The sequence below is a fragment of the Castanea sativa genome, chromosome 4, assembly GCF_040712315.1.
Source record: "Castanea sativa cultivar Marrone di Chiusa Pesio chromosome 4, ASM4071231v1".
In the NCBI taxonomy this organism is placed as follows: domain Eukaryota; kingdom Viridiplantae; phylum Streptophyta; class Magnoliopsida; order Fagales; family Fagaceae; genus Castanea; species Castanea sativa.
In genome coordinates, this window is record NC_134016.1 from 26,500,660 (window position 1) to 26,524,434 (window position 23,775).

General features: G+C 35.4%; 3 protein-coding genes across 3 annotated transcripts; all 3 read right to left on the minus strand.

The window, feature by feature from the left end:
- Positions 1-1,706: 1,706 nt before the first annotated feature.
- LOC142632641 (sister chromatid cohesion protein PDS5 homolog D-like) lies at positions 1,707-2,261 on the minus strand. Its single transcript, XM_075807011.1, has one exon. It carries the CDS (start codon positions 2,259-2,261, stop codon positions 1,707-1,709), a length of 555 nt encoding a protein of 184 aa, XP_075663126.1.
- A 9,714-nt stretch (positions 2,262-11,975) lies between these two features.
- LOC142632642 (uncharacterized) lies at positions 11,976-12,863 on the minus strand. Its single transcript, XM_075807012.1, has one exon. It carries the CDS (start codon positions 12,861-12,863, stop codon positions 11,976-11,978), a length of 888 nt encoding a protein of 295 aa, XP_075663127.1.
- An 84-nt stretch (positions 12,864-12,947) lies between these two features.
- Positions 12,948-17,488, minus strand: LOC142632643 (uncharacterized). The gene is made up of 4 exons (XM_075807013.1): positions 16,735-17,488; positions 16,173-16,676; positions 15,550-16,047; positions 12,948-15,466 (listed from the first exon to the last, which is right to left on the minus strand). Exons 1-4 carry the CDS (start codon positions 17,486-17,488, stop codon positions 12,948-12,950), a joined length of 4,275 nt encoding a protein of 1,424 aa, XP_075663128.1.
- Between the last annotated feature and the right edge of the window lie 6,287 nt (positions 17,489-23,775).

A 23,775-nucleotide genomic window follows, 5' to 3' on the forward strand; every position in this document is an offset into this window, starting at 1 on the left:
CCAAGAAGTCCATTGGTAGCTAGAGCTTAGAGGGTTCAAGTACATTGGGTAGATTAGGCTTGGAGGTTCTTTTTGATATTTGTGTACTCCAACTTATTCACTAGTGAATAGATTTCGACTTGGAGGGTCGTGAAGAGATTTTTCGCCAAATTCTTCGATTTCCTCTTCGATAACATGTTTCAATGTTATCTTGTATTTGCATCTCTCTTTCTATACTCTTTAAGTTTTATATTTATTGTTGCTTTCTTGTGGTTATGGCTTAGAGTGTAGTTCCGATTATTGCGTATAATTTATTCTTGTTCCACACTTAGATAAGTTAGAGTAAAAACAATCAAACTGTGTTTTTAAAATTGGGGGTCTAAAAAAACTATAGTGTTTTACACTATTTGAACTTTCAAATCCATTGGAAAAGTTGGGAGTCATTGTGTAAGTCAAAAATTGAAGGTGGTTTGGGCTTTAGACAGTTGGCAAAGTTTAATGATGCAATGCTTGCCAAACAAATTTGGAGGTTAGTGCATGATACTGAGTCCTTGTTTTATAAGGTTTTTAAGGCAAAGTATTTTCCTCAAAGCTCTATTTTTGAAGCTAAGACTGGTTTGAGATCCTTTGCTTGAAAAAGTATTGTGAAGGCACAAAAAATCATAGCTAGTGGTGCTAAATGGAGGATCTGCAATATCTGCTCGACATGAATATATAAAGATATTTGGTTACTAGGTAATGGAGAGGGGAGAGTAACATCTCCAATATATGTCCTTGCCGAGAATTCTACTGTTTTCGAGTTGATTGATGCTGCTACTGGGTCCTAAAACTCGGCCATGGTTGATAGTCTATTCCACACTGCTGAAGCAAATCTAATTAAGTCCATTCCCCTACCTTATCGGCCACAGAACGATGTCCTATATTGGCCTATGTGTATTGATGGTTCGTATTCTGTTAAAACTAGTTATAAGATTTTGCGTGAAGAGAATGTTCATGCAGGTAGTGCCAACCCAAATTCTAGCCTGCTGAAGAGCTTTTGGTCCATGCTGTGGAAACTTAAAAGTGACGCAGGACAACCAGAACAAAACTGAAACAACAATAAAATAAAGGGATATGACCTAGGAGTCAGCACCATGCGGGGAAACCACTAGGAGTCAGCACATAGGGTGGACATGAAATCAGCACCAAACCAAGAAAGATTAAACGGCCATTTTTTTCATTCATCAAAATACCAACTAACTCCTTAAGGGGTACAATATGATGCTTATAAAGGATTACTAAACCGTAGTTCGAATTGGCTAGGAAATCCTAATTGCCTTATTACGAAAATAACCTTACTTCCAAATTAAAATATTAATAGCATAATAAACTACTAGGACCTAAAATATATAAATACAATTGACTTGCAAACATAAATAATACTAAATAAAATCTTCTTGCGTCTCCCGCATCATTCTCCTCTGGTTGGAGAAAACTCAACCTCGAGTTTTAAAGTATTGAAGGATTAGGATGCTGACAAGTAACACTTGCTTCCAGTCTGGAATCACCTTAGGGAGCACAGGGAAAAGAAAAACCTTGAATTCCACCACATCAAACTCATTTAGAATAACAAAATCAATGTGTGGAATCAGTATAATCTCGTCTTGAACCTTATGAACCATAGGAAGCAGTGCAGTTTTAACCTCTTCGACTTCACCAAGATGTAGATCTTCAAGGACTGTGGAGGGTTAATCAAAAGCACGTTCAACAACTTCAACTTTCACATCATGTGCACCCTCAAGCTTGCTGGGTAGTTTTTGAGTGGGTGTCATTATCTTTTCTAGCTGGGTATTAATCCTAGTGATTATTTGCTCCCCCACCGTCCACGAAATAGATGGAACATTCTGATTTGCCTTTCTTAAAATAGCAAAAAGTGAATCGAGAAGATCCAAGGAAATGTCCTCACTTTCATTTATGATTAGACTCATAATTGTTTCCTTATTTGAAAATACAGCAGGTGAATGGTTGGACCTAATCATCTTCAAGAAACTTTGAAATATCTCAACAACCAATGCATCACACTCAAGATCCAACATCACCAAGCATAACTTGACCTTTGCAATAGTATCAAGAATTGAAGTCACCTTCTTATAAGAGCGAGTAGACACATGAGACATATTTTCAAATGCTGCCAAAATCAACTGAAATATTTCCTTCATTTGCTCATCCTTATATGGGGCATCTGGTGCTGTTATTCTTGTAATAACAATAATGCAAGATACAACTGAAACCTTCACATCCATGTCAGCATGTCTCAAAAGTTTATTATTGATCAAAGCCTTTACTAAGGGAAAAAGTGCACCTCGCACTGATTTGGATGGTACTTGCTCCACGTATGCTAACAAATTTTCAACTTCATCAAGAAGAGTAAGGAGATCATCAATGGATGAAGGAGGGTTAAGGGTCTATTCCCAACCTCCTTAAGCTGCTTCTCAAGTTCACTATGAAAGGAAGTCATTTTTTTTGGGTATACACGTAAAAGAATATATTGACAGTATTTCAAACCAGCAAATTAAACCAAAAGAAAGAAACTTCAAACCCAAAGTGGCGTGGCCCACTTAAGGCTGATGGGCTGGCTTTGTAAGTGAACTCACATGTTTGCCTTGTCCTGAGGTGACTAATAAACACAAACAGCAAAACTTGGCTTTGTACGTGAACTCACGTGTCTGCTTTGTAAGTGAACTCAGGTGAGGCTTGCGCGAGAACAACAGCGACCTTTTGTCAGATCTGCATCGAAGTGTGGTCCGGCAGTGGCGCATGAGATGTAGGGCTTCTGGCAGTGCAACACTGACAAGGATCAGGATCGGGCTTGTGGATTGACGGAGATGGTCTGGCGTCGATTGGAGTAGGTGAGCAGATGGTGGTCTGAAGGCTGGACCGTCGTCGTGGTGGCGCAGGACAACGAAATAGGAAGTCGCCGATGTGATGGGGACGCTGCTAGTGATGGAGGCTGGAGGTGACGCTAATTTCTTGTGGATCTGAATTGTGATTTGATGGGATGAGAGACACGGCAATGATTTTTTTTTTTTTTTAAATACTTTTCTGGTTTTGCAATGAGGCTTCAAAAAGATCGGTGTTTGCTCTGATACCAAAATTGACGCAGGACAACCAGAACAAAATTGAAACAACAATAAAATAAAGGGATATAACCTAGGAGTCAGCACCTAGGCCTTGCTTGGAGTCAGCACCAAGCGAGGAAACCACTAGGAGTCAGCATCTAGGGTGGACCTAGAATCAGCACCAAACCAAGAAAGACCAAACAACCATTTTTTTCATTCATCAAAATACCAACTAACTCCTCAAGGAGTACAATAGGTTGCTTATAAAGGATTACTAAACCCTAGTTCTAATTGGCTAGAAAACTCTAATTACCTTATTACGAAAATAACCTTGCTTCCAAATTAAAATATTAATAGCCTAATAAACTATTAGGACCTAAAATATATAAATACAATTGACTTGCAAACATAAATAATACTAAATAAAAATCTTTTTACGTCTCCCGCATCAAAAAGTCCCAATGAAGGTTAAACATTTTTTATGAAGAGCACGTAATGATTCTCTCCCTACAAAATTTAACTTGTGTAAAAGAAAAATTGTCCAAGATTCCACTTGTAGTTTAGGCCAATGGGAACCCGAGCCAATTTTATATGCTTTATGGGGCAGTGATGAATTCCTGGGCGTGTGGCAGAAACATTTTCCAGGTCTACATTCAGTTGGTTCTGCTCCAACTTCTATCCCGGAGTTGATTGATCTTGTCCGAGACAAGCACTTCAATATCGACGTTTTCGCTATGACGTGCTGGGTAGTTTGGAATCGTCGAAACAAAGCCAGAGTAGGGGAAAAAGTGCTGCCACTGGGTAACGTCTTTGATCACGCTGTCATGTTGCTTCAGGAATCCCAAACAGCTTGGCAACTCCCTCCTAAACCAGTTCTGACTATCAGGCCTGCCTAGAAACCTCCTGATCATGATGAACTCAAGACAAATTTTGACAGGGTGATGTTTGAAGTCTCACAGGAAGCGGGTATCAGTGTAGTAGTGCGAAACTCTCATAGGGAAGTCATGGCGGCTTTGGCAGAGAAGATCCCCAAGCCATCTTCAGTAATTTTATTGGAGAAGTTGGCAGCTAGAAGGGCGGTGCTATTTGTTCATGAACTTGGCTTCTGCAGATCCAATTTTGAGGGAGATTCAAAAATTTTAATAAATGTTATACGACTTCAAAAACAATTTTAATCATCTTTCGATCATATTATAAAAGACATTTTTGTCTTATGCTCTTTCTTTTCAGCGCTTTTCTTTCTTACGTATTCGCCGACAAGGTAATGCTCTTGCACATGCCTTAGCTCAGAGAGCAAGAATTTTTTTTTTCTTTTGTTAGTTTGGATGGAATCTTTTCCTCTTGACCTTGTTGATTGTGAAGCTAAAGACATTTTTTCTATGATATAAAATTAGTAAGCAGGCTTGTTTCTCAAAAAAAAAAAAAAAAAAAAAGCACACACCACACGTGTGCAAACACAGTTACAGCCTGATCATTTGTTTTTAAGAACAATCAAATTTAACTTGATTAAGACTTAGACCCCAAGTTTTAAATTACAGCTTAGTCAGTATTAAGCTAATCTAACAATTAAGTCTAAACTAAAGTAATTAACTAATTAACACAAGCATGGATGGATGATAAACTAAGTACGTATAAACATATAAAATGAACAACCCACAGAAATCAAAATCACAATAACACAACCATAACACACAAATGTGTAATTAAAAAGAAAAACCCGAGGACTTGGCCAAAAAACCCTCCATGACCTCATCATCAAAAATGAATTATTAGAATAGGTAATTGTAGTACATTCTACTACAACTATTAAATTTTATATGTAGATTCCTTTTTATTAATTATGTGCAAATATTAGAGTCTAGTAATTTAATGATAGTTTGTGATTTTCATAAAAAGTAAAGATATTTTAAGTCTCAATCTCTCTTCTGGACATCCTTTGGTGTATTAAAAAAAAAAAAAAAATCTACAGATAGATCAAAGACGTTGCTTACTTAACCTACTAAATATCTATATATGAGAACAATATAAGGCACACAGCCAAATGATTTATAGTTCAACTCATACATCTTGATGGAGACATCCATAATTCAAATTCCATCTCTTCCAATTATCAAAATATTTTAATATATATACATAATTTTAATATCAAATTATCAAAATAATTTTATATATACATAATTTTAAAAGCTATATTAATGTACCTCTTATTTGGATAGGTATGTTTTTCTTTTTTTTTGAAACTGTTTGGATAGGTATGTTAATGTACCTCATTCAGTTTATATAACTTGCATTCAACGATAGAACCACACCCAAAACTATTTTGATCCTATCTTTTCTTATCTTTTTTTATGATAACCCTCTTACCGCACCAAGTCTAAAATGAAAATAGTAAAATCAATTTCAAATTGTGTCTTAACTCACGATTTCAAATTTAAATTCACCTGTGTGTAGGGATATGTGTACAATATGGTGTGTATAATTAACACTGTCCAAATGAAAACTATATGTTAAACCATTTTTGCATATGTTTAACTTGCAACGACAGAACCTCACCCAAATCTATTTTGATCTTATCTTTTTTTATATGATGACTCTCTTTGCTGTCCCAATTATAAAATGAAAATGGTATATATATAACCAACTTAAAATCATATCTTCAATTCACGATTACAAATTCAAATTCACCCGTGTGTACAGACGTGTCACGTGTGTATGCAAAATGGTGTATAATTAACACTGCCTAAATGAAAAAATATATGTTAAACCATTTTTGTATATATGTACTAAGAATTAAATAATTACAGAAGATGCAAAGAAAGAAAAGACCAATTTAAGGGTCCGTGAGAATTTGTTTGTCTCAGACTGAGGAGTGAGGTACGTTTTGTTGTTATCTCCCAAAGACAATGAACACACAGAGAGAGAGAGAGAGAGAGAGAGAGAGAGAGAGAGCCGACTTACTTTAGGAGATCAGAGCAGTGAATGCTTAACAAGGAAGAAACGTAAAATGGTGATATTTTTGAAAAGATCAAGGTCGGGCTCCTCGGCAATCAGCATTCTCTTTCCTTTTTTTACTGTTTTACACCATGTGTACGTATCATCTCAGGTCTTAGCAGCTGCAAAATTATCTCATATCAGAGATACTGAGATTTAGAGAGAGAGAATCCTCTCTTTCATGCATAACATACTTTGAATCACACATAGGATTAGGAAATGATACCTCTTTTTTAGCAAAGAGTCAAATGCGAAGCGTAAAACATATCTAAAAGAGAGTCAATTTTATGTGTGCCATCAACCATGTATGGAGAAGTGAGCTTCACTTGATATAACGTTATTTCTCTTTCTGTGTACTTTTCAGTTTTTATTTAACTTGGATTCCTTTTCACTTGTAGGGATTAGGAAGTTCTTTTTTCTTTTTCTTTTTTTCCTCAAAAACTAATAAAAATTGAACAATAAAGTTAGAGCATCCATCATTTTTGCTTATTTATTTTAGGACACGGATTTCCTCCAAACATGTTTGGAGGAAATGCTACAAACAGGGACACTTGTCAGTTAAGCAAAAAGACACATAGGCTGGGGGTCATGTGCAACGCACATGACCCATTTTATCTGAACAGCTGTTAACCCTAACAGTGTTAGCCAAACACCCTCATCTCCTCAAACACATCTATCATCCACAGCAACCGCACGCCTCTCTCATCTCTTCACTTCTGTTTTCCCAGCAAGCTCAGACCGGCAACCGGCAAGAAGCCAGCCTCACGCCTTTCTCTCATCTCCTCCACCTCTGTTTTCTCAGCAAACTCAGACCGGCAAGAAGACAGAGGCGGAATCGACGGCGGCCACATTCAGCAGCCGCCGATCTCACCGGACCATATCTCCATTCCTCCTCTTCACTTGCTTCCCCCTTCGCTGATTCCGCCCCATTCAGTTTCTCACTCAGCCGATGCCGCTCCCATAGATGGGTCCACCTCCACCACCAAAATAATGATAAGGATTGATTTCAACCTGTGTTGGAATGTAATGGTTGCTTGTATTGATTTCAACCTCTCTCTCTCTCTCAATGATTATTTTCACACTTTGATAAAACACTCATCTTCTAACCATTGATGAGTGTTAACATTGATGATTAGAACTTGTGTACTATAGGTCTTGTGTCTGTGGTCTTAAAAAATTTCTTTTACATAATTTTTTTTGCTAATTTGTGTCCATTTTTTGTGTGCAACAAGAAGTCTATCTTCTTAATAAAATACCATAACTCATCACTAAAAGAATAAAAGATTCTACTGCAATTTTCAATATTCTGCAGCTTTGTTTAAAAAGGCTCATTTGCCTCATTTGAAAAGATGGGTGGTAGGATCGGTGGTCCTTGGCGGCAAAGAGATGGGTGGGGCAGAATCGGAGGAGGAACGGCGTGTGCAGCAGGTGGCCGGATTTTCTTGCTGTTTTGGGAAGAGGGATAAGAGAGAAAGAGAGAGGAAAGAGGCGTGAGGCTGCTGTGGGTGAGAGATGAGGGTGTTTGGCTAACACTGTTGGGGTTAACAGCTGTTCAGATAAAATGGGTCATGTGCAACAGCTGTTCAGATAAAATGGGTCATGTGCGTTGCACATGACCCCAGCCTATGTGTCTTTTTGCTTAACTGACAACTGTCCCTGTTTGTAGCATTTCCTCCAAACATGTTAATGAAATTGTTAAAGAACCAAATGTTTTTTTTTTTTTTTTTTTTTTTTAAATCTAAAAGAAACTGTATCACTTATTAAAACTTTTACCCTTTGGTTTTTAAAAGATAATTAAGATTTTAATTTTTAAGTAAATGAATAATATCAAGTTATACCAAACAAACACAATAATTATAAGATTTTTTTTTTTTGGTAGAATAATTATAAGATGGGAAATGGTAACCGATGCTAAAGAAAAAAAAATTAATATCTTAACAGTTAGCTTTATTCATATCTCATAAAAGTAGTGTCAAAATTTTCTTAAAATATATTATTAACCATTATCCTAAGGACACCCATTAATATAACCTTCATAAGATATACTATGCCACTTCAGCAAACTATAAAAGGCAAATCCGCAACATGGGGACTATAAAAGCTTATTTGCAGCATCTTTTAAAGCCAAATTTTATTTTATGTATCAATTTCCAAAATATCTCATTTTGTAATTCTTTCTTTGGGTTAAATGCAAATCATTATTACTTATCAAACACACCCCAGTCCCCATGTTATGACTTACAACGGCATAAGCTAGGGCTACTTCCATGGCATAACTGACTTTACAAAAAAAATAAAAAAATAAAATTATTTATAAATATTGTTCAGGCTTCAGACAAAGGGCTCTACGTGTTTTTTTTTTAAAAAAAGAAAAAAGAAAAAACAGATATAGTACAGAATCTAAGAATCTTCATAGTAATTTATGTAATTTGTTATATTTGGTATTTTTATGCAATTTTCGTTATTTTAGATTTAAAGCATTTATTTCCCGATTTTTAAGTGCTTTTAATACTTTTTAGGTAAAATTTGGTTCATATTATGGTTAAGTATTAATTAGGAGTTATTTTATAATATATTTTTGTCTATCAAGTTTTACAGGACCATTAAATAGACCTCCAAGTCTATCAACATTTTTTTTTTAACAATTATGAAATTAGTAAAATTCAAACTTTTCTCTTTCTCTTTTATGGTGGATTTTAGACCCTTTCTCCTTATGGATTCAAGGACTCTTGTGGATTTAAGGAACCCTCATGGATTTGAGGTTATTTTTAGAAGAAAACATGTTTTGTTTCTTGTTTTCTAGAAGTAGACATGTTCTACTTCTTGACACTTCTGCATCGATCTCGTATCAGTTGGTTCAAAGCCTTGACTTATCCTAGTTTGGTGGCTAACGTGTGAGATAGTAGCAATTCCGGTGACAAAAAAACTTAGCAAGTATTATATGACATACAGCTAGCCCTCACAAATATCTTTGTAGGATACCGTTGTTGGAGCATGAAAACAATAGGGATAGCTGTCACGGAGACATAACTCACAAGCAACCAATTTTTAAGCAAATTTCAAATGGGCCTTATAGAAGAATTGCAAGTTGTAATGGTTATTTTTATAAAGAAGATTTTCTTAATTAGTTACTTGATCTAGAGGAATTATTTGAATATTAGAATATTTGTGATGAGAGAAAAGTTAAACTTGCTTTGTATAAATTTAGAGAGTATGTCTTATGTTGGTGGGAACGATTACAATCTAATAGAATCTGACAAGGTGAAGACAAAATTCGTTCATGGCCAAAGATGAAAAGCAATACTTGCTATCAACTTTAATCCTATGAATTGTGATGAAATCTTGTTGTATACAAAACAAGATTATTATTGGCGAAGAAGTTCACACTTGAATTATTTTGAAGAGTCATATATTCCACCTTTAAGGAAGAATTGAATGTTGAGGAAATATTGTTCTTGAAGAACAAAATATAGAGATTTATGAGGAAATTAATGAAGGTCTTGTAATGGAAGAAGACCTTAAAATCAAGATTATTGTGGAGGAGAATTGTGAAGATCCTACTATAGAGAAAGATCTTGAAGTCAAGATGGTAGAGACCATTGAGGAAGAAATTGAAGAGGAAAGTTTCAAGGATCTCAATGAAATGAAATCATATGATTTGTGGTATGCGACAGACTGAAGAAATTGGTGGTATAGGATGCATTGAAGTTTATTGATTTTATTGGAGTTGATAGTTTTGATTCAATTGTCAATTCTTATTTGGTAAATCTCTACAATTACATGAAATGACAAAACTTAATATAGTACCTTAGGTGCTGTTCCTTAGGTTTCCCTCTTAAGATACAGTCATGTGACTACTTAACTAAAAAATACACTTACATCCCATGAGAAAAAGTCCATATGGTAGAATCTTAAGAGGGGAATCTAAGGAACAGCACCTAAGTACTGTACTTAAGTCTTGCTCTACATGAAAACCAAGGAAAAAAAATTCAAGTTGTTTTGTTTATTCCATTGATGAGTTACAAATATGGAAATAAGATCAAGGAACTCAAGCATTCAAAGTATTTGTTCTCTTGGCAAAGAAGGTTTCAAATTTCAACTATAAACTTGAGGTTGAGTTTGTTTCAAGTGGAGGAGACTAATGTAGGACAGAATATTCAAATTAATTTCTGTAATTTGTTATATTTAGTTATTTTATGTAATTTTTGCTATTTTAGGTTTAGGGCATTTGTTTCCTTGTTTTTAGGTGTTTTTAATGCTTTTTGGGTCAAATTTGATTCCTATTATAGTTAGGCATTAATTATGAGTTATTTTAGAATATATTTTCTTGTCTATTAAATTTTACAAAGCCTTTAAATAGGTCTCCAAGTTTGTAAATGTTTTTTTAACAAACATTCAATCAATAAAATTCAGACTTTTGTCTTTCTATTTTCTGATGGATTTTAGATCATTTCTCCTTGTGGATTCAAAGACCCTTGTGGATTCAAGGAAAACTCATGGATTCAAGGTTATTTTCAGAAGCAAACATGTTTTGTTTCTTGTTTTCTAGAAGTAGACGTGTTCTACTGGGATGCTCCTGCATCTCGTATCACAAACAAACAAAAAAATTAAGGGCTATATCTTTAATGCATTCTTACCCTCACATGCATTACGCATGTGTTGAGAGGCTCTCTCCTTTCTTTTTCTTTTTTCTTTTTTTTTTTTCTTTCAAAGAATAAAATGATAAAAACAAATTGTAGTAAAATTTTTAATGTAAAGAGAAAACAATTTATGAAGATATGAAATACTCAAGAATAAGAAAAATTAATTAATGCAAGGAAATGAAGTGTGATATCATGTTAAGGAATTTAATTTTTTTATACTTATTTGTCCTAATTTCTTATATTTTATTAGAATTAATGTTAAACACATGTTAGGTAAAAATAAGAAGGGACAAAGTTTGACTACAACTCCCACTAAAAAAGTTGTAGCCATGTCAAATTTCCACTAAAATTTTCTCAAAAAAAAAAAAATCCCACTAAAAAAAAGTAATATTGCTACATATATATTATTTAGGCTATGTTTGGTAACAGTTTTTGTTTTCTATTTTCAAAAACTTGTTTTTGGAAAAATAAAGAAAAAAAAATTTTCTTGTATTTTTGAAATAAAAAACATGTTTGGTTTGTTGAAGTTTTAAAAAAAAAATTGAAGAAAAAAAATTCTAAAATATGTTGTTACTAAGATTTGAACTCTAATGGTAACTCGTTAAATGAGACAAATTCATTAATTTAAATGTGTATTTTCATTAACTTTTGAAAATTAGAAATTGAAAACAGCATTTTGCATGTTTTCAGTTTCTTTCACAAATTGAGTTTTGAGACCAGTTTTTGTTTTCAGTCTATTTTGGATTGCCAAACAAGTTTTTTTGTCTCAAAAATAGAAAATTGTTTTTGGAAACAGAAAATAAGGAGAAAAAACAGTTACCAAACATACCCTAACTGTTGAATTGCATGTTCTTTATATTTTTAACACTCATGTCAAATACCATTTATTTTTTATGCGTAATTTTGGACTGCAAAAATTTTAAATTTAACAATTTGATTAATGGCATATACATAGATCTATGATTTTCTGAAAATTTTGCAAGCATGGGAAGAAAATGTAATCCAATCATGAATTTCATAAAATTTACATCCAATGAAAATATATTGAATAGAGTTATAGTCATTTATAATAATAATAAAAAAAATGTTATAGCTCTCTAACTACGGCAACAAGATATTAGGAAAACATACACTTTCATATATATATATTTTTTTATATATATTTTTTTTTTTGAGAAGGAACTTTCATATAATACAGAGGAATCTATCAATGGTAAGAATAAGTGTTTTTTTTTTTTTGGAGAAAGAAAAGACCTGAACTTTATTAACTGAATGAAGCCAAATCAGCTTGTACAAATTTCTGAACGTGTGGTGGAACATCCTCCGTCCATACTAAAAAATCTGGTATGCTAATAGGATATCTAGCCAGACTATGTGCTACGAAATTGCCTTCTCTTTTTGTATGAGAGTAAAGCATTTTGTCAAATCTTTGTGAGAACATTCTTACATCTTCCAGGCCTAATGGAGATAAAGGGTACTTAGTCTCTATCAAAGCTTTGATGACAGCCAAAGAGTCCCCCTTAAGGATAGCTTGTCTAACGCCCAACTCGCTTGCGAACACTAAGGCTGTAGCTGCCTCCATTGCTTCAGTTTCCATAACACTGTAGGCTTGGGACAAACGCTTAGTACAGGAGCCCAAAACCAATCCATTTTCATCTCTGACCACTACGCCAATCCCTGAAATATTTTCCCTTGAGAACACCGCACCGTCAAAATTTATCTTAACCAAGTTCCCCGGAGGAGGCAGCCACCTTGTTTGTGAGTGATGACTGTGTGGCTCATCTAGCAACTCGGTTGTCGATAATCTGGAACGGTATTCAGTCAAGGATGAACGTGATACCTCAGCAACGTGGTGAAGGGCTATAGCTGGAGCACGGACCCGAACCTGGTTGCGCTGATTCCAGATTGCCCAGACCATCCATGTGAATCGTTCTATTGGTTTTCCTTCTTCTACTATCCATGATACCAGCTGCTTAAAGTCGTTGAAGCCAACATGATTTCTGAAATCCCATAAGGTCTGATCAGCCCATACAACATCAACCTCAGAGCAAGACCATAACGCATGGAAAGGAGTTTCAGTGGCAAGTCTGCATCTGTCACATGTTTGGTCGTTGATGATAGTTCTCTTCACCAAAGCTTCCTTCGTCGGCATGGCATTACGGCAGGCCCTCCATATAAAATTCTTCATCTTTTGAGGCACACGCATAGCCCAAACAGCTTTCCACAGGTTTTTGTCTCAGAGCGGCAAGACCTCGGTTGGGTGTAACTGTTCTGCTTCTTCCTTGAGGAATCTATAGCCCGATTTGCTGCTATACTCACCATTGCTCGTAAGAGGCCAATAAAGAACATCCTTTGTTAACTTCTTGCTCAGTGGGATTTTTTTTATCAGCTCCGCATCTTCCTCCACAAATAGTCCATCCACCATGTCTGTGTGCCATTGTCTTGTGCTGGGATCAATAAGGCTGCTCACCGTGCTGTGTTCAAAGTCCTCAATTGGGCATGTAGGCAGATATGGAGGGTGTTTTCTTGGTAGCAACTTGTGCTGCCATATATTTACTTTCTCGCCATTCCCAATCCTCCATCTTGAGCCCCTTTTTATGACTTCCCTTCCTACTAAAATACTCTTCCAACCATAGGACCCCATTCTTGAATCCAAAGCCTCCATAATTGACATATTGGGGAAAAAACGTGTCTTGAACACCTTGCAAAAGAGAGATTGTTTATTGTGCAAAAGTCTCCAAGCTTGTATAGCTAACAAAGAGTCATTAAACATAGCTAAGTCTCTAAATCCCATTCCACCAACTACCTTGGACTTTGTCATCTCCTCCCACTTTACCCAATGCACTTTCCTCCTATCACCTTGTTGTCCCCACCAAAATCTCTTCATTAGCACCTCAATTTCATTGCATAAGACAATGGGTATCTTAAAACACCCCATGGTGTAGGTTGGAATGGCTTGGATGACTGCCTTCAACAACACCTCCCTACCAGCTTGAGATAATAATTTCCCTTCCCACCCTTGCAACTTCCTCCATACCCTTTCTTTTATGTAATTAAAACTCGCTTTCTTTCCCTTTCCCACAAAAGAAGGGAGGCCCAAATATCTCTCATATTGCATAATTTCTGGAACACCCAAGGCCATCTTGATTTCATGCTTCACATTAGTAGAGGTGTTTTTGCTAAAAAATAGAGATTTCTTGCTCCTATTCACCGTTTGACCCGAAGCCCCCTCATACATATTCAAAATGTCCAAAACCTTTCCACATTCTTCCATGTTTGCCCTGCGAAAAAGAAGACTATCATCTGCAAAGAGCAGATGAGTTAGTTTGGGTCCTCTCCTACAAAGAGAAAAACCATGGATATCACCACTTCTTTTTGCTCTTTTGATAAGTCCATTCAACCATTCCGTACAAAGCAAGAATAGAAAAGGGGACAATGGGTCACCTTGTCTAATCCCACGGGTAGGTTGAATCATGCCACAAGGTTCACCATTAACTAGGACCGAGTAGGTGATTGTTTTAACACACCCCATAATCAAATGTATCCATCTTTCATTAAACCCCAATTTCCTCATGAGTTGTTCAAGAAAATTCCAAGCCACCCGGTCATAAGCCTTACTCATATCTAATTTTATTGTCATAAACCCATGAGAGGTAGACTTGTAATTTTTTAAGCTATGCAAAGTCTCAAAAGCTACGAGAATGTTATCAGATATGAGCCTATCCTTTGTAAAAGCTGATTGGTATTCAGTGATAATGTGTGGCATTAATTTTTTCAAGCGGTTGCCAAGGACTTTGGAGTAAATCTTATACAATACATTACAAAGGCTAATGGGGCGGTATTGATGAGCATGCTCGGGGTTTTGAATTTTTGGGATTAGAGCAATAAAAGTGTGGTTCAAAGGAGTTAGGTGGTTCAAAGGAGTTGGCAAGATACCTGAATTCAACCATTCCAATACAGAAGATGTGACATCATGGCTAACTGTGCCCCAAAAATGCTGGTAGAAAAGAGGTGGCATTCCATCCGATCCGGGAGCTTTCAGAGGTGCCATTTGTTTTAAAGCAGCAACTACTTCCTGCTCACTAAAGTCTTGGCCTAGCATGGCGTTCATTTCCTCATCAATGATAGTAGGTGTACAGGACAACACTTCTTGGGACCCATTCAACTCACTTGTAGCAAATAGACCCTTGAAATATTCCACCAACACTTCAGCTATATCGTCGTGCTGCTCCCTCCAAATTCCTTCTTCATCTTTAATACCCTCCACCTTACTTCTTCTATATCTTCTTGTTGCCCTACTGTGAAAATATTTTGTGTTCCTGTCCCCCTGTCTTGCCCATAATAACCTCGACCTTTGAGCCCACATAGTAGACTCCCTCTCTAGTAGTACATCAATCTCCTTTTTGAGTTGCAACACCCAAAAATTATTGCCACTGATCATGGCTTCAGATTTGGCCTTAGTTAGAAGCTTCCTCGACCGGTCCAACTCTCTCTTCACATTTCCAAAAACATTTTTGCCCCACAAAGTCAAGTCCTTTCCACATTTTTCAACTTTAGCTAACACATCACCACCAAACCCTAACTCTCCACCACTATTCCATGCTAAAAAGACCACTTCCTCACACCCCCCATTCGACAACCACATCTCCTCAAAACGGAATAATTTTTTCCGCTTTGGAACATCCAAATCCGAAAGAAGAATATGGAGGGGAATATGGTCAGATGAGTCGCACCTCAAGTGATATACCTTTGATCCTGGAATTTCAAAAACCAGCTACTAGTAGCCAAGCATCTATCAAGTCGTTCCCAAATTGAGTTTCCATTTTCATAATGCCTACTCCAAGTATATTTAGGCCCCTCATAGCCCAAATCCATAAAACCACACTCATCAATCACTTCTCTAAACATCTGCATTTGGACATGTGACCGAGTTGCACCACCCAATTTTTCATCTTGTCGGATAATTTCATTGAAATCACCACAACACAACCATGGTTTTTCCATTCTTGGACTCAAATTTCGAAGTTTTTCCCATGCCTCCTGTCTTCTTCCTGTTTCAGGTTCACCATAGAAACTTGTAAATCGCCACTCACTATCCAAATCTTTGTTGATGACGGCATCAATATAATACTTTTCTAACCCCTCAATTAATAGTTTGATTGATGATCTCCAATAGAGAACCAAACCACCACTTCTGCCCAATCTCGGAACCACCCATCTATGATCAAAATTAATACTATTCTGAATAAATTCTAGTCTTGCATCATCTGTTAGTGTTTCGGCTAAAAACACAACAGAAGGATCTTTTGCCCGTACAAGTTCTCCGAGCTCTCTGCCTGTACGTGGGTTCCCAAGCCCACGACAGTTTCACACTAAGCAACTCATTGCTCCTGGCAGGGCTGGTTATTAGCCTCCACCAATATGAGATTTGTGTGATCATCAGCCTGTGAAGTGTGAATACGTTTAGTAGATGAACCGAATTCCTCTTCAATTCCCTCAATAGTTCTTTTCTGACCTGAGAGTTTCTGCCCCTTACTCGTAACAGTAGTATCATGGTTTCTTACTTTTCGTGACCACCCAGGAAGAATACGCCTATTCTCAATAGACGAAGAAAACCTACCCGTGACATCATGTGCATGTGATTTGGAATGCAGCTCACTTGAAACACTAAAGTCCTCACGTGCATTTGATTTATTGCCCACTTCTTCCATTGACTCAACTTCTCCCAACCTACGTATCTCCCCATCATTAGCATTAAAAGTCGAAACTAAAATATTGGGCTCTAATAATTCACCAACAGTCACGGGATTGGCTGGATTTGCTGAGCTGGTTCCAGATTTTGATGAGAACTTAATTCCTTCAGTTATGTTACACATTAATGGGGCAGTAAATTGCTGTGTGTAACATCCCTCTTCCTCAAGTGATTGCTCCGGTACTGCAACCCTATCAAACTGTGGTGGCTGGCCTGAAGTCCGGTTAGTGCCTTTAGTAGGGTTAGTCTTCTTTTTTTTCTGCATAATAACCTGGGACGTTAACTACGTTTTTTCTAGTCGCAACAAACGGCGGAGCTCGGAGGTAAGGCCCGAAAGCTTTCTGATCTGATTTCAAGGTCCCTTCACTTTCAATCCAAAGATCACAATCCCTGTTGTCGTGAGTAAGCCTACCGCACCAGTAGCAAACATTAGGTAGTCTTTCGTACTTGAAAGATACCCACATTTCTTTCCCATTGTTCAGAGAGATAAGGCGACCACGGCATAGGGGTAGGGATAGATCAATGGATACTTGAAGACGTATAAAATTTCCAGTATCAAACAACTTTGTATCCGAGGGTTTGATCACATCTCCAACAACTTCGCAAATTTTAATCCCCATGTCAAAGCTCATATATTTAAGTGGGATACCATGAACCTGAACCCAGATGGTGGTTCTATCAAATTTAATATCCTGCAAAGGAAAGCTACCATCATATTTCTGCATTACTATCAGATGCTTGTCAAGACTCCAAGGTTCATTCCCAAGAATTCTGTCAACATCCCTCTCATTGTCGAATGTAAATAGAAGGCTGTGGTCACCAAACCTCTTGATTTTAAATCCATTTCTAGCCCTCCATAAAGGCGTAAATGTTTGAGCTATAACCTCCACGTTAATAGCCCTCTTTGTCAAAAATTTTGCAGCAATGGAAAATTCCTTGATACTGTGATCAGAAGTGAGGTTGCAGCCTAGAGCCTCTCTTTCGGATAGAGTGAGCTTTTTCCAAGAGTGAGTTAGATTGTCCATATTGTTCATCCCCTCAAAATTGTTTCCCAAATCCCCTGAAAGAGAACCCAAACAAGCCTTGGAAAAGCCTTGCTATTCCAAGGAGACTAATTGCACACCTTCTACGAAGGGACAAACAATTCTACACTGGCAGGGAGTTACGCAAGAAACGCTACATCCCTAGGCAGAGAGAAACTTGAGTTATCTCTGGTAAGAATAAGTTAGTTACCTATTTCTTCTTTCCTAATTTTTCTATATTTTACTTTACGTAAATTACTTTTTAAATCTTATAAGATCTCAATCAAACCTTAAATTTAAAAAAATTTCATTTAACCTTTGTCACAATTGTGGGATCTAGTTAGCTTAATTGGTAAAAAGTTATATAGTTGAGTAAGAGATCTGAGATTCAATCCCCGCCTATATAAAAAACTAATTAGTGTCTTAATCTAGTAATAAAAAGTTATCATTAAGAGCAGGCGTCATAAGTTGAAACTCTCTTTAAAAAAAAAAAACATTTTGTCACAATTCTATCAAATCCATGTTAAACATCACATTGATGTCACTAAATTGAAATTTATTTCAAATAATGAGGCTTAATTGAAACATTTAAAAGTTTAAATGAAGCACACCCAAAACTCTAATATTTAAATAAAACAATCCAAAACTATAAGGTTTAAATAAAATCATTTGAAACTATAAGAGTTAAATAAAACTTATCCAAAACTATGAGGTTTAAATGAAAATAACATGTGGGTTCCAATTAGCTCAACTAGTAAAATTTCTGATTATTCTAAAAAAAAAAAGTAAAGTCTCTGATAATCGAATAAGAGATCTGAAGTTCAATTCCGGCCTACACTAAAAACTGATTGGTATTTTGATTTAATGATAAAGAGTTATCATCAGGAGGGGATGTTATAGGTTGAAAGTTGAAACTCTCTCTCTCAAAAAAAGAAATTAACATGAAAGTAACCTCCCATAAAAAAAATAAAATAAAATAAAATGTAACTAACCTAATAAAAAATAGTTGGTTGCCATGTCCGAAAAAATACCTTTGCCTCCAGTGGTAACTTTGGAAACTCTGACTGTTAGAAAAGCTGTCCAAGTTGTTCAGGATATTGGTCTCCACAGCTGAGTCTTTGAAGGTGATTTAGAAACCCCCGTTAACGCTCTGACACAAGGGATTGCTGCATTCTTCTTACGGCCATTTGATCAACGTTTTGTCTAATGCTAGTTCTTTGCCGCATTTTTTTTTTTCTCTAATACACTTTAGCAAGGTAATGTCTTGGCATATGCTTTAGCCAAGAGAGCAAGACTTTCTTCTTTTTTGTTGACCTGAATGGAGTCTCTGTTCCTCCCATCCTTTACAATTATTATCTGTCTGACTTTAAATATTTTGATTAATAAGCCGTATAGGTATTCTTCTCAAAAATAAAAAATAGTTAGATTTATACTACGTGATGTTATTACCTTATATAATTTATGAGCGTTTTTCTTTCACAATTTCTTTCACTTGAACTATTTTTATTTCACATTATTAGGGAAAACCCCAAAAATGAATTATGGAAAAAGGAGAGGAAAATCTCATTTGTTATATATTAAGAACAAGACAAAGACAGTGATATAAAAAAAAGGATTAGAATTGGATAATTTTAATTTAAATCTTATATTTTCAATTAATTTTATTTAAACTAAAGTACACTTTTGACCTTGAAAGTTTGTGGTTGTTTCATTTTTGTTATTTACGTTTCAAAATTTTCATTTTAACTATTGTGTTTGATTTCATATTATTCATGTCATCCATTTCAGTTATTAATAATCTAATGATACATGAATTATATGGATGACAAGGGTTAATATATACAACATATCTAGCACTTAACCATTAGATTACTAACAAAAATGAATGGAAAAGCTAATATGAAAATAAAAAATCAAACATTAAGGACCAAATGAAAATTTTGAAAATTAAAGGGCGTAAATGAAGACAGCCCCAAACTTTAAGGGTCAAATATGTAGTTTAATATATATTTTTAAACATTATAGTTTCAGATTGTAAAGTTGTGATTTACAATTATGTTTTATGTTAGATTTATTCCATGATAAAAAGTGTTGTAATTGCATTAATTTATTTCCTTGTATTTTGTGAGATTTCATTGTATTGGATTTAGTATATATTTCCGAAAAGTCGAAAACTAAGTGATAGGGGTTTTGTGAAATCTTCTAAAATATTAATGGGTAAAAGGATTGGAGTTGGTTGAATGTATTTACCAAAATAACCTAATCCTTTTTTACTAAGACCCGCATAGAAATATGCTACTGACGTGAGTAAAGCTAAAGCAACAGTAGTATTTATATCATTTGTAGGCGCGGCTAATTCCCCATGAGGTAACTGTATGATTTTCCAAGGTAAAAGAGCACCCGACCAATTCGAAACAAAAATAAATAGAAACAAAGTTCCAATAAAGGGAACCCATGGACCGTATTCTTCGCCAATCTGAGTTAAGTTGGTGAAGAATCAAGCATGAAATGAAGAATTAGTGCAATTTTGCGAGTGTCTCGCGAGAAGCTTACCTGTAAAAAGGGTAAGTGAGAAGCACATGATGGAAGTTGAAGAGTCATGTCAAACTGCCAGTTTTGCTAGTGTCTCGCGAGAAGGGTTAACCCGCGAGATATCCGCGAAACTCTCTGCTTGGAGGATTTTTAAGTGTGACTTTCTTACCCTTCACCTATACTATATATACCCTTATTACCTACAAATGTATGAGAGGTCATTTAGAGAGGAAAAACCTAGATAGGTTTTCTTCAACACAACACACTCATCTTTTAGAGAGAAAGCTACTCATCCTTAGTGAGAACTCATTCTAGCCTCTTCTACTTCCCTCTCCCATTGTCATACCTTGAGAGGAGATTTTTGTACCCAAACACTACCCACACATTTTCAGAGTGTAGAGAGTGTTTTGGAGCTTGGGAAGCTTTAGGGATTTGCCAAAAGAAGCCGATGAGACTTGGCGGATGCAATCGGGCGTATTGCGGGATCCGGAAAGCTAGTGAAGACAAGACTCCAAGAAATTTGTTGGTAGCAGGAGCTTGGAAGGCTAAAGTACATTAGGTAGACTAGGCTTGGAGGGTCTTTTGTTATTCGTGTACTCCAACTTATTTACCAGTGAATCGATTTCGACTTGGAGGTTCGCAGAGAGGTTTTTTGCCGAGTTCTTTGATTTCATCTTCGATAACACATCTTGGTGTTATCTTGTGTTCGCATCTCTTTTCCCTTACTCTTGTTCTTTACATTTATTGTTTGTTGTTCATGTTTATGCACTAGAGTAGTTATCGGTGATTGCGCTTCATTTATTTTTGTTCCGCACTTAGATAAGTTAAAGTAAAAGCAATCTAGCCATAATTTTTTTGGGGGTCTAAACCAGCTCTTGGGTTTTCACACAAATCCGAGCTTTCACAGATTGTTTTATATAAATCTTATTTGCATATGTTTCATAATTTTAAACTTTCAAATCGTTTCCCTTAAAACTCAAATTTTGAAATAAATTTCATTTACACTAGCATGCCACATCATGTTTAAACGAAACATTTTTAGATACTTTAAAATTTAAGTGAAACATCGTGAAAGTCTAAAGTTTAAAACAACAAATCCAAAATTGCACTTTTAGTCTCTCAATTTTACTATGTTTGCGTAACTAGTCCTTCAAGTTTTAAGTGATTGCTATTATTCTCTCTCAAGTTTAAAAAATGAATATTATTAATCCTTTTGTTAATTTTTGTTAATTGTCGTTAGTGTAAATGCTTATGTGGCTAACGAAAGAGAGTGATATGACATCTTTTTAAGTGATGTGCTATTTTTTTTATTAAAAAATTATTAAACACATTTAACACATCATAAACCCATGAATTCATTTACCTGCCCGTTTCCTATATGGTGGGTTGTCCTCCCTTCCACAGCTCATCCTCCCCCCTTTGGCCAACCTTCTTAGCTATTGCTCTTTTCCTCTTTTGGCATTGGTGAGTGAAAGATTATTTTATATTGTTATTAATAAATTGGGTATTCTGTACTTCCCATTAACTACGCCATTATCAAGAAAACAACCACAACCAAGATTACATTCTCAAATGGTTGTGTCCAAGTCCATTTTACAGTCTTCTTGACTAGATGATTAAAAGAACATTCTCACACATTATGATATGAAAATGAAAAATAAGTATAAACATATCTAAAGTCCTCAGTCAAGGATCTAAGTATCTTCCTAACAATCTTAGGTCGATCATAAATTTCACCCAAATTATAAGTAGAGTTAACAATATCATTCAATTTAGCATAGAATTCATCAAAACATTCATCATCAGACATTCTAATACTTTCAAATCTAGTAGTTAACTACTACAGTTTATTAATTTTAACTGCCTTTGTGCCTTCATGCACAGTTTGGAAAATATTCTATGCAGTATGAGCAACCTTAATATTAGAGATTCTCTTGAATTCCTCCATAGAAACAACATTAAAAATAGCATTTATGACTTTGCTATTAAAAGCGGCTGCTTCTTTTTGAGAAGTTGACCACTCGCTTACAGGAGTAGTCGGTTTCGCCCATCCGTATCCAACGAAATTCCAAACTCTCTCATCAATAGATTTTAGGAATGCTTTCATCCTTACTTTCCAGTAGGCATAGTTTTTCCCATTAAAGTGGTGTGGGATCACAAAAGAGTGGCTGTGCTCCATGACAGCAGGGGTCAAGGATCAACTCTTAGATTAAAGGATGTAAACACTAGAGCTAACTCGTTCTGATACCACTTATAAAGTTTTAAACCCCTTAACACAATATGTTTAACCTAATATTAAGCCAAGTTTATTAACAAGTCTATTAATTAAAACTAAGTTAAACAAATATGTATATAAAACAAATATAATGCGAAAAGTAAAGAACACAAAGATCTGATGACCTAGGAAAACCAAACCGGTAAAAAACCTGGGAGGATTTAACCTAGCTATCCTCAAGGTAAAACAAATCCACTATGAAATAATTGAAGTTTGTACAATAGAACTTAGACCACTAACATCCTATTGCTACCTCGAGTAGAAAACTTATTGCCACGACCACATGACAGCTCCGAGTCCATAGATTACTTCTTCTTTAATCCACTGCAACCACAAGTTCTCCTACTTGTGACTTTGAGACTCCACTCAAAGATTTCAGATCTTCTTTAAGTTTTTTATGCAGCAACTAAAGCGATCACCAAGTTCTTAACATAAATCTTGATCTTGATAACCCTAAGTGTGTGTGAAAGTAAACACCTCTAGATCTCACAAGATATTCAACACACAGCACATCAAAAGACTATAAAATGTAGCTAGGGTTTTTCTTTTTATATGTGAAGTAAAACATAAAACTCTACACGTCAAATGGGCTTGGTTTGAGTTGAAAAGTCTGCAGAAAATTAATTCTGCACAATTCTCGATTGATCGAATCTAATTTTCGATCGATTGAGCCTTGCAGAATTTGTCCACTAATTTCTGCAATCACTCGTTTCCAACTTTACAATAAAACATACTTTGAGTAAGCCTAAACATAGACTCTATGTTTTGATCATGGTTTGCCAACACATTACACATTGAAGTTCTAATACATTAGTCCCTAAGGTCTTAGAACCTAACAGGTGCGTTTCCGGATTTGGGTGCGAATACAGGTGCAGGACTCGGTAATTTTTGAAAAAGTAAAATGTGAGTGCGACGATTAAAAAATTATTAAAAATATTTTTATATTGTGAATTTAATATTTTTATATAAAAAATTCAAATAAATGGTAGAGTTTATTATTAAAAAACAATTATTTATGATTTGTTTTTAATAAATTCAATATTTTTGGTAATTGTAAACAAAAAACCACCTTTTAAGAAGGTTTCTTTACTAATTTTCCAATTCCCAAGCCCACCCACGTGAAACAATTGACTTTCCCACCTACTTAATTTATATTCTTTTGTTATATATTTTTATTCTTCTTCCTCACATGTTCTAACTATTTCTTTGTGTCTTCTCATCTTCTTCTTTTTTTCCTTCTCTTTTTTTCTTTTTTTTTTTTTTTTCCTCTCTCACAAGGCCACATGAAGCAGAAGAAATAGTTCTAAAATCAATTCAGTTTAACCATTTCAACTATTTACTCAGTGGGAAAAATATAAATGTACAAATCAAGCCATTCAAGACTCTTTCGGTTCTTTCGGTTCAAACTGTTATTGTTAAAATACCTTGTCTCCACTCAGCAATCAGCATATACAGCTAAAACTAAAATGCATTCATTTATCTT